This window comes from Ostrea edulis, chromosome 2 (genome assembly GCF_947568905.1).
Source record: "Ostrea edulis chromosome 2, xbOstEdul1.1, whole genome shotgun sequence".
NCBI lineage: Eukaryota > Metazoa > Mollusca > Bivalvia > Ostreida > Ostreidae > Ostrea > Ostrea edulis.
This window is the reverse complement of record NC_079165.1, coordinates 24354855-24366497: the sequence shown is the minus strand read 5'-3', so window position 1 is coordinate 24366497 and position 11643 is coordinate 24354855. Positions and strand designations below refer to the sequence as shown.

The following is an 11643-nucleotide window of genomic DNA, read 5'->3' as shown; positions in this document are numbered from 1 at the left end:
AGCCGGTGTTGGTAATTTATCTACCAAATACCACTTAACTCTTATTATATTCTAATTCTGATTGACTGTTAAACATTGGCAATTATTATCAATTTATGATATGAAACATTTTACTTGCATCGAATAATGCTGAAAACTTGCTTAACTGTGATAGTATTGCTAGCAATCACTAAGGACTTGCACAACGTTTCTCAATACATGGTTTTTCGTGATATTGCACGCAATCTCGTTTAGACTACAAAAAATCTTGTGGAATGTTACCACGTCTGTTTTAGAGTTAGCATATTTAAATAGTCCCTGGTTGTCGCAAAAATAAAAGTCAGCTCTTATATGTATTACAGCAAATTGTACAAATGTAGCAACGAAATAGTGAAAAATGTTTGGTACAAGCCTGTATCGAACCCAGGACCATTATGTAAAACTTATACGGTACCAATTTTGATGCACCAGATGCGCATTTCGACAAATAATGTCTCTTCAGTGATGCTCAACCGAAATGTTTGAAATCCGAAATAACTATGAAGTTTTAGAGCTAAATATAGCCAAAAACAGCGTGCTAAAAAAGTGGAGCCAAATTCGTCCAAGGAATGCACGAGGGAGATAATCCTTAATTTTGAAATGAATTTCTAAATTTTATAACAGCAATTAAATATAAATCCGTATTTTCAAGCTAGTAACGAAGTACTAAGCTACTGGGCTGTAGAGACCCTCGGGGACTAACAGTCCACCAGCAGAGGCCTCGACCCAAGGGTCATAATGTAAAACTTATACGGTACCAATTTTGATGCACCAGATGCGTATTTCGACAAATAATGTCTCTTCAGTGATGCTCAACAGAAATGTTTGAAATCCGAAATAACTATGAAGTTTTAGAGCTAAATATAGCCAAAAACAGCGTGCTAAAAATTCGTCCAAGGATAAGAGTAATATTACTAATTAGGTGATCTATCCACTAAACTACCCACGCTGAGATACTGAAATACAGTAATATTACTACAATATAATTATAAATTGAAATTCAATCCTAGTTTGAAAATCAAACAAGAACTCTTCATAATTATAGAGATGTAAAAATAATTTGAGAGAAAATGTCCGAACCCTTAGGAGACAAATTTCATTTTTGAAAATACATGAGGATATGAGCTGCGACGCCTCACGCCGGGATCCTTCATGAAGTAAGTACTGAACTATTTATGATAAAGCTTTCATGATTTGCATATATAGATTCCCTCCATTTAATTAATCTTTTGACCTTAGAGTTTGACGATTTTGAAAAATGTAATCTTACTCATGACTTTTGAAAATGAGTGATAGGTCTTTTATATTTCATATATAGATTTATTTTGACAAAAACATTTTTCCGTAACATTGACCTTGGAGTTTGACCTACTTTTAGAAAATCCTAATATCCCCTGAATTATTTAAGGTAGCACTTTCATCTTTTGCATATATATATATATAGAAATTCATTTCAAAATTAAGGATTATCTCCCTCGTGCATAGCTCTTATCCTTGGACGAATTTGGCTCCACTTTTTTGGCACGCTGTTTTTGGCTATATTTAGCTCCAAAACGTCATAGTTATTTTGGATTTCAAACATTTCGGTTGAGCATCACTGAAGAGACATTATTTGTCGAAATGCGCATCTGGTGCATCAAAATTGGTACCGTATAAGTTTTACATATATATATATATATATATATGCTTTGTGGAAATACATTTCATTTGATACCATATATTTGACCTACTTTTAAGAAAACCTAACCTATTCCATGAAAGGTGAAGATAAGGAACAGTGATCAATCTCATACATGTAACTCCTATGAACAATACAAAATAGAGAGTTGGGCAAACACAGATCCCTGGACACGCCAGAGGTGGGATCAGGTGCCCAGGAGGATTAAGCATCCCCTGTCAATCGGTCACACCTACTGTGGGCCCTATATTCTGATCAGGCAAACGGAGTTATCCGTAATCAAAATCAGTGTGTCAAGAACGTCCTGACAATCAGTATGAAACACGTCAAACAATATTTGACCCAATGATAGGTAGTATGGGTATACTAGATCGTAATAACGACCAAAGAATTTGTGAAAAACTTGCTTCAATCGAGACTGCTAAAACCCCTGCACCATTAACGTGTTTGTCAGCAGCCTGTCTCGATTTAAAAACTGATCATACGCAGAACAAGCTCTTACGTATTGAATCAGTTGAGAGATTTACACACCATATGCAGGTGATAATGGAATATTGCTACATACATATGGGCAATTGACGATGGAGAAGCTGAAATCGCCCCGTTTGTCATAAAGTTGAGTTGTTAGTTTGCCGTTAATATCTACTTTCAATAAAATATCTAAGTATGAAGCAGAAGTGGACGACTCTGAGGTGTCTTTTATTTCGAGTTCATAGGGATATATCGAATCGACATATGAATGAAAGCTATCATTGTTAACAGATAAAACGTCGTCGTCTATATCTAAATGTCGAATTGAAGAACACAGCAAGAAAATTTTTCTTCTCATGTAGAAGTTTTTAAATAAATTCTGCTTCATATGAATATAAAAACAGGTCAGCTGAAAAAGGAGCACAGTTCGTGCCCAAGGGAATTCCAACAGATTGTTGGAAGACCTGATCACTAAAGACTACGAAGATATTGTCAATGAGGAAATAGCATATTTTTTATATCAACTTCAGAGTACTTGTGCGTGGAATCAGAGTGGTGTTTAACAAAGTAAGTTTTTGAATGACTGGTCACTAGATATGAATATTTCCTTTTTCCATTTTTGTTGAAGAAGCAACTGTCTATGATGTCAAAAATTCTAGTCTTTGATTTATCGTGAGGAATGGTAGTGTATAGTGTTGAAAAGTCATAGGTTTTGATGTTATTGATTTGGGAAAAGTTTTGCGATTTCAAGTTTACTAAAAGTTCCTTAGAATTTTTTAGAATCCACATTTGATTTACACCTTTTCTGGCATATGTAGTGACACAGTAATTTGAAGTTTCTCCATAGCTGTTCATATTTTCGTGAGGAGCAAAGATAGGGGCTTGGTGGACATTTACAGGATCCAGTGATGTATCTTTTCAATTTTTTTTTTATGAAGTCCATATCTCCTGAACTATTTAAGGCAAAGCTTTTATAATTTGTAAACTGATTTGAGAACAAAACCTGTTATTTCATGCCATGATTTATGACCTTGACTTTCTCCTGAAGAGCAAGGTCATGTTAGTCATATTGGTGGCAAGACGACCACACGTTAATTAATCTTCCGAGTGCTAAATTGAGGCCACAATATGTGGTCAATTTTCTATAGGAATATGAATGAAGAAAATGTTTTAAAAATCACAACAGCAGGGCCAAATGTAACTCATGTGAGCGATATGGTCATGGACCTGTTTACTTATACAGTTTCGATATAAAGCAAGGGATGTTGCAGGGTTTTTCACCCTCCCCCTTTTTGGAAGTGCATCTTTAATAAAATATTTCTTTTTATCATTTTGAGCTCTTCAACCCCCTTTCCCATTTTATGGACAGAAAAAATATAAACTAGAGTTACTCACACCACACCCTTCCAAAACCTTCCGGATTCATCCTGCTTTGAATACTTTTTATTTCCAGGGGCGGGTCCAAGAATTGTGGTTAAGGGCGGGGGACATCTATCAAACAAAGAAGGGACCCTAGGCCTTAAAGATCATCTGAGTAAACACCAGAGACAGCTCGTCAAACAAGAACCTCAAAGCTCACCTGGGTCACTCATGCTCTTCTTAAGATTGAATATTGTTTAACGTCCCTCTCGAGAATATTTCACTCATATGGAGACGTCACCACTGCCGGTGAAGGGCTGCAAAATTTAGGCCTATGCTTTCATCCGAAGGACCGCCCCATTTAGTCGCCTCTTACGACAAGCAAGGGGGCACTGAGGACCTATTCTACGTAACCCGGGTCCCCACGGGATGGTCTTCTTCAGAGGATTTTTGAAAGGTCAACACGTCATATTATGACAATATGACTTCAACAATGTTCCGTGGAGATGTGACTTCACTGAACTTAAATCCACACAATTCCGTGGGGATCCGGGTTAGAATAGGTCCTCAGAACCCCTTGCTTGTCGTAAGAGGGGACTAAATGGGGCGGTCCTTCAGATGAGACCGCAAAAATAGAGGTCCCGTGTCATCGCAGGTGTGGCACGATAAAGATCCCTCCCTGCTCAAAGGCCGTAAGCGCCGAGCGTAGGCCTAAATGTTGCAGCCCTTTACTGGCAATGGTGATGTCTCCTTATAAGTGAACAATTCTCAAGCGGGACGTTAAACAATATACAATCAATAAATCAAACACAACATGGGGATGCATCAGTACCAATACTACTAGTTAACATGTTCTGGAAATGCTTTCTAAAGAATCCTCCCCGTTTCATGAATTATGTAAACTCTAATCCCGATTTTTATCCCAAACCTTACCTGTGACCCTATGGCCCACGTAAAAAGAACGATCTCCTGCTCGGGAGACGTGTCAAAAGTCAGACAAGGGTTTTTTTCTCATTCACGCGCGGCTCTGCGGAGTTTTCTGGTGGGTCTCCCAGAATACACACAACAACTTGCCAATGATTTTACTGTAGTATCCAAGGGTCACCGATAAAACAGAGACACTGCAGTTGTCGTGCTGCGACTGGACATCGCCTTCTGAAACCACATTTATACAGTACATGGTGATAGGTGCACGAGCGGAGGACCTAAAAGGAGCATTTCTTTCTCTGTGGTTGAGTTAACGCCCTAAGCAGGGTAAACCGTAATCATCTAGAGGTACATGTATCACGTGAAGTGAAATAAAACTGCATTAAAACTTTGTTCCCTTATTGTGGCCCCCATTCTTACCGCGGAACAACGATTTAAACAGAGAATCTATGGAGGTCCTCACTTGAAAAACTTCAATCTGTACTTTCTGTTAATGCTTCCATATTACTATAATTAATCACGACACTGTTGATCTTGAAAGTTTTTCACTGTATTTTCTCATTTAAAAAACAACAAGTCAACCGTGGCCTCACCCTACCCCAGGGCAGGCCTCACCCTTCCCCATGGTCCTAATTTGACCATTCTTTGAATTTACACTACCTGAGGAAACTTGTATATCAATATGACTAATCATGGCCCCAAGAACATTTTTCAATCAACACTTTTTTCAGTATTGCAACCTGACCCTCCTACCCCGAGGGCATGATTTGAACAAACTTGAATCTTCATTGATATGTCGAAAAACTTCTACACCAATTTAATCTTTTCTGGCCAGTAAAACCCGTGGGGATTCGGGTTAGAATAGGTCCTCAGTATCCCTTGCTTGTCGTAAGAGGCGACTAAATGGGGTCGTCCTTTGGACGAAACCGCAAAAAAACCGAGGCCCCGTATCACAGCGAGTGTGGCAAGATAAAAATCCCTCCCTGGTCAAAGGCTGTACAAGCGCGGAGCATACGCCTAAATTTTGCAGCCCTTCACCGACAATGATGACGTCTCCATATGAGTGAGATATTCTCAAGAGGGACGTTAAACAATATTCAATCGATCAATCTGGCCAGTGGTTCTTGAAAAGATCTTCACATTACCTCACCCTACTTTTCTCCTTACTTGATTATCTCCCCTTTAAATATTTGAGAGGTGCACATTATCAGGGAACAGTGGATTGACAATATAAGTGAATGCAAATCATATCATTTGCAAGGGTTGACAAATTCAAGAGTTGAACAAATTTTGATTAACATAATTTGCAGCCTGAGCAGTTGACTAATAATTGACATATTCTATGATTTGCAAAAGATGAACAACTCAAGAGATTATTTTTGGTGGTGGTGGTGGTGGTGGGGTGGGGTGGGGGGGGGGGGGTGTTCCAAGTTAAAGGGTGCATGCACAATACTTTTAAGAGATATTTACTTCCAAAATATATTGAGCAGTCTGATTTGATTACAAAACTTTTTTTTTTTTTCAATAATCATGAGTGGAAACAATGCACCTAAAATTTCAAAAACCACACAAAAGAGCCTCGACAAGTTGTTAAATTACAAAAACCTGCTTTCAGAAACTTTCTTTGAAAATAAATACATGTATGGCAATAACTAAATCCAGTTTTCCGTCTGCTATGACAGATCTGGTGGTATTCAAGTTTTTAAAATAATGCCTTACGTGTTCAGAATTAATGCGAAAAGAAAACTTGATTGCACTGAAAATAATGAAAGCAAAGGACAACAAAAAACCCAGAGAATAAGGAAGAAGAAAAAAAGAAAAAAGAAAGAAGACATTTCTATATAGAGAAATGTCTTACAGCTAACATTCACCAGGGATCTAATATACTTGCTGAAGCAAGCAGAGGTAGACTTTGTGTAGCCAATTCACTTGTTTGTATTGCTCAGAAATCAAATAAGGTTAATCAAAAATTAATCTAGGTGTTTGTTCTTCAGGAAAAAGGCAATTAGTTGTACAGACATGTCAAAGTTTCATGTAATCATTCATATCCACACAGACATGTCAAAGTTTCATGTAATCATTCATATCCACACGATTAGTCACTTTCAAGATCAATCAACACATGAACAAAGATTGAGTGCTTTCTCGGGTGATAAGGTCGAGTGCTTTCTCGGGTGATAAGGTTGAGTGCTTTCTCGGGTGATAAGGTTGAGTGCTTTCTCGGGTGATAAGGTTGAGTGCTTTCTCGGGTGATAAGGTTGATGACTCTGGAGGTAATGCTCCTTTCATTTCTCCCGATTCTGTCCTTAATCTGTTTTGTAAATCAAGGTGATGCAATTTTTATATGCAAAGTCAGTTCAGTTGCTACTAGTATATTTACTGTGGCTCTGACATTTTATGTATTTGATCTTCATGCGACAGTGAAGCTAAATGCTTATCCAAACTGTAACTCTGTTTCAATGACAGTATGTGAATTTTCAAACTTTCATTTAGATCTGCTTCGTGTTTTTACCTTCAAGTCACGAATTGTTCCCAAGAAGGCTGGGGATTAAATGAAGTATTTTTCCAATTAATTTGCAAAATAAAAAAAACAACACACACACTACAGAATGAATTGCGAATTTTACTTTTAATATGAGTTCTTTCTCCCACACATAACAAGAGCAACAATGCTCACATTATAAAATATGTTGGTCCAATATATTCAGCAGAATAATATCCATGTAAACTACATGTATTCACTGGTCAAAATATTTGGCTGTGACCACGTTCTTTCTTGTGGTACTTGCATCTAAGAGTTTCCGATGACCCGGATACACAATAGGATGCTAATTAGCTAATTACTGGAGTAGACCATGTATATACCAAATTTAAGGAAATACTGGATTTATCTACTCCTCAAGGTGCTTACAGACTCACTGGTGAAATATAAAACAAGAGGCCCATGGGCCACAATGCTCACATGAATTACCTTTGACCCCCCCCCCCCCCCTTTGTTTGTCAGGGGAAGACTTTATAAATAGAACTTTTCCCTCTTTAATCCCATGATAAATTTTGACCCCAACCCACATGAGATAAATATTAACCAGAAATAAGGTCACTTTTATTTGATAAACCCTTCAAAATGATACCATGATTACAAACACCATACCATTTCTTAATTAGATACGAAATATATATGTTATACATTGAATATTAAACTTAAATGATGCCAATATACATTCACTATTTCTTAATTATCTCCCCTTTGAATGGGCAAGACCCTTCATTGGAACAATTTTAAATCCCCTTTTACCCAATACCCAAGAGGATGCTTTATGGCAAGTTTAGTTGAAATTGGTCCTGTGGTTCTGAAGAAGAAGTAAAAAATGTGTAAGTTTACAGAAGCAGACAGATGTCAGACAACAGGTGATCAGAAAAGCCTCTTGAGCTTGTAGCTCAGAAGAGCTTAAATGTACATAAAAAACAAATTAAAATCGTAAATCGCAAGTTAGGTTGTAGACCATCTTATAAGAAAATCATTGTTCTAAATCGTTTAATACTTTTAAATATCATTCCTAATGCATTAAAAATGTATATACTGTACATCATCATTACATATATATATATATATATTTCATATCAAATCTCTCTTAACTGTGATGCTTCATGCTGGCATACTTCATGAAGTATGCTGCAGTTCAAACCCTCATGTTTTCAGAAACTTATCTAGATTCTACTTTCATTTCTGTTGGCATTCCCAGCCGTTAAAATAAATACATTATTAATATATTCATCAAGAATCAAGCACGCATTGTTTACAACTGCAGCACATTCCTAAATATACACAAGGAATTCATTATCGTGTAACTTAACGAGAAGCACCGTTCATAATTTAACAAAATTACTCACACTCTCATTTTCGTATTGCTGAAATACATGCAACAACTCTCAATCAATTCATGTTCTCGTGATCTGAATTCTAACGAGTCATTTCGTGATAAGAAGTATTCGCGTAAGATAAGAAATCTACAGTATCAGTACAATTTGTAAAGATATCAACGTCAAAAACACTGGACATGTACATATATAGTTATAAAATTGTAGGGTGACTGACACCAGATGAAAAAGATTACAAAACTATGAAATAACATCCTCATGAATTGGTTTGTGGTCTACTTATCAATAACAGTAAACCAATTTGAAGAAATAAATTCCTTCATAAAAATCTTAATGTTGTCATAACTTACGTATAAAACTTGATTAGAATAATCTTTATTGCTGCCTGATTAATAACAGGGAAACATACAAGCTATAAATCTATGATTTCTTTTTTTCAAACTCCATCAAATCTAGGTCTCCAAAAGATCTGATATTCTATGTACAAAAAGAAAGACAAAAAAATGACAAAATGCCATCCATCGATACTGCAAAATGTCAATTCAGCATCTCAGCTATCGTTACTGGCGGTGACAATACATTAACTATACAAAATGTAGTCACCATCATCTACATGATAAAACTCGTGACATTACAATATTACACAGCATATAGAGCCTTCATCATCTGCCTCATGACTGAGACCATTAAAATTAATGTAACATTATCGTCCCTAATAAAACACTGATGTGAAATAATACCAAAGGTATTGGACACTTTAAACCAATGTCTTTGTCAGTTGAACCCGCACATTTGTTACTTTTGGCATCATACACCCGACATTATGCCTCATGCTTCTGTCATCATACACCCGACATTATGCCTCATGCTTCTGTCCTTTGCCGCTTGTTTCACCATGCAGTCCCTGTTCATCACTTTGCACTGCCTAACTTTATTCGCATTAAGTCCCTGTTCATCACTTTGCACTGCCTAACTTTACTCGCATTAAGTCCCTGTTCATCACTTCTTGCCCCGTCCCACTTTACTCGGACTTGACTTCTGAGGCTTTCGATTCTTTAGACTGGTGGGGGTGTTGGCAAACCTCGATAAGTTAGGAAATGTAGAAGGGAGTGGAGACTGGAGATAGAAAAACTAATCTAATAAACCATCTCAATAATTTAATACTTCTACCTAAGACTAAATTTAAACTTGATGATGTATACATACATCTTGAGAATAGTTATGGATACAATCTTTTAAAAGGTTTGTATGCAGATGGTGCAACTGTGCACTTTTAAACTTGGAGAATGGGATGACCTCTGCAGGGAAACACTTCTTCTGTTTCAATCATATAAATTAACCTTTGTGCCAAGTATACACAACTAATATTTTTCAAATGATAAGCTTAGAAAATGAAAACCAGTTATTTATTTGTACAAATGTCCACACACCATTTTCTCTCATCTTCTGTTGTTATTTTCCACAGATCACGACACACTAACGAGATAATCTTGGTACACCTGTACTCACCTTTCCACTACTTTTGAGACGTGTGTCATCTTCCTCATCTGATGAACTTGAGGAGGAGGATGAAGAGGAGCGTGCTCTTTGAATCTTCTTCTTAGGAGTGGTGATCTGAAATTAAAACATTGATGTCCATTTAGTTTTTATTTTTGTTCTAAGACCCATCTATTCTGCTAGACAAGGTAATAAACCTCAACCTTTAAAATCCATTGTAATTTCTTTAAGGGACTGGTATAGCTAAATCTGTGCACCTTTCTTTGAGAAACATGGGGCTTTTCCTACACGTCATTAACAAACAAAGTTGCTTTCTATGCATCCCAGTGAGGGTGCTGTAACCGTAAGAGAAGACTTTCAATAGAAATACAGTCATTGACAAACAGTTATAGTGAACCTCCTGGGACAGTGAAAAACAGCTAGTTCATTATAACAAATGTTCATTATACAGTAAAACACGTTTATAGCAAACCTCCAGGACTAATAAATACAGTTCGTTATTACTAAACTTCATTATACAGTAAAACAAGGTTTTTGCAAACCTCCAGGACTAACTAATACAGTTCGTTATTACTAAACTTCATTATACATTAAAAAATGGTTATAGCAAATCTCTAGAGCTAATTAAATACAGTTCGTTATTACTAAACTTCATTATACAGTAAAACATGGTTATAGCAAACCTCCAGGACTAACTAAATACAGTTCGTTATTACTAAACTTCATTATACAGTAAAACACGGTTATAGAAAACCTCCAGGACTAACTAAATACAGTTCGTTATTACTAAACTTCATTATACAGTAAAACATGGTTATAGCAAACCTCCAGGACTAACTAAATACAGTTCATCATGACCAAACATCATTATACAGTAAAACAATTATATTGGCAAACCTCCTGGGCCAGTGATAAACACTTCATAACCAAACATCATTATACAGTTAAACACGGTTATAGCAAATTACCTAGTATGCTTACCTGTTTTCATGACATGTACTATATTTAGTTTCACTACGATTAACAGGACAGACCAATTATGAATAATTAGGGCTTCCGATCCCTGGTCATTGGCATTGTTATCAGGGGAGTGTATAAAGGCAATATGACATTTTGTACGTGACAACGGGTGGCGGACGGTGATAGGCGAGGTTGGCATTATATCGGGTTTTTTTTAAAATTTTTTTTTTAGCAAGTATGGAAATCCGTTCTGTACATTTCGATGGCGGTATGCGGGGGTGTCAATATACCAAGGTAACACTATACAAATGTCCACACACCATTTTCTCTCATCATCTGTTGTTATTTTCCACAGATCACGACACACTAACGAGATAATCTTGGTACACCTGTACTCACCTTTCCACTACTTTTGAGACGTGTGTCGTCCTCCTCATCTGATGAACTCGAGGAGTAGGATGAAGAGGAGCGTGCTCTTTGAATCTTCTTCTTAGGAGTGGTGATCTGAAATTAAAACATTGATGTCCATTTAGTTTTTATTTTTGTTCTAGGTCCCATTCTGCTAGATAAGGTAATAAACCTCAACCTTTAAAATCGATTGTGTGTAATTTCTTTAAGGGACTGGTATAGCTAAATCTGTGCACCTTTCTTTGAGAAACATAGGGCTTTTCCTACACATCATTAACAAAGTTGCTTTCTATGCATCCCAGTGAGGGTGCTATAATTGTAAGGGAAGACTTTCAATAGAAATACAGTTATTGACAAACAGTTATAGTGAAACTCCTGGGACAGCGAACAACGCTTCATTATTTATAACCAAACTTCATTACACAGTAAAACACGGTTATAGCAAA

The 11643-nt window shown here is 36.7% G+C and overlaps 1 protein-coding gene across 5 annotated transcripts in view; it reads right to left on the bottom strand.

The window, feature by feature from the left end:
• Window positions 1-7062: 7062 nt before the first annotated feature.
• LOC125679543 (titin homolog) overlaps window positions 7063-11643 on the bottom strand; it is a 76092-nt gene continuing 71511 nt past the window's right edge. For all 5 annotated transcript variants that reach the window (XM_056156458.1, XM_048918825.2, XM_056156461.1 and 2 more), the window contains 3 exons: window positions 11189-11293; window positions 9842-9946; window positions 7063-9448 (listed from right to left, as the gene is read on the bottom strand). In XM_056156458.1, coding sequence (XP_056012433.1) covers window positions 9332-9448; window positions 9842-9946; window positions 11189-11293 — 327 coding nt within the window. In that variant the 3' untranslated portion in view covers window positions 7063-9331. The remainder of the gene's footprint in view (window positions 9449-9841; window positions 9947-11188; window positions 11294-11643) is intronic.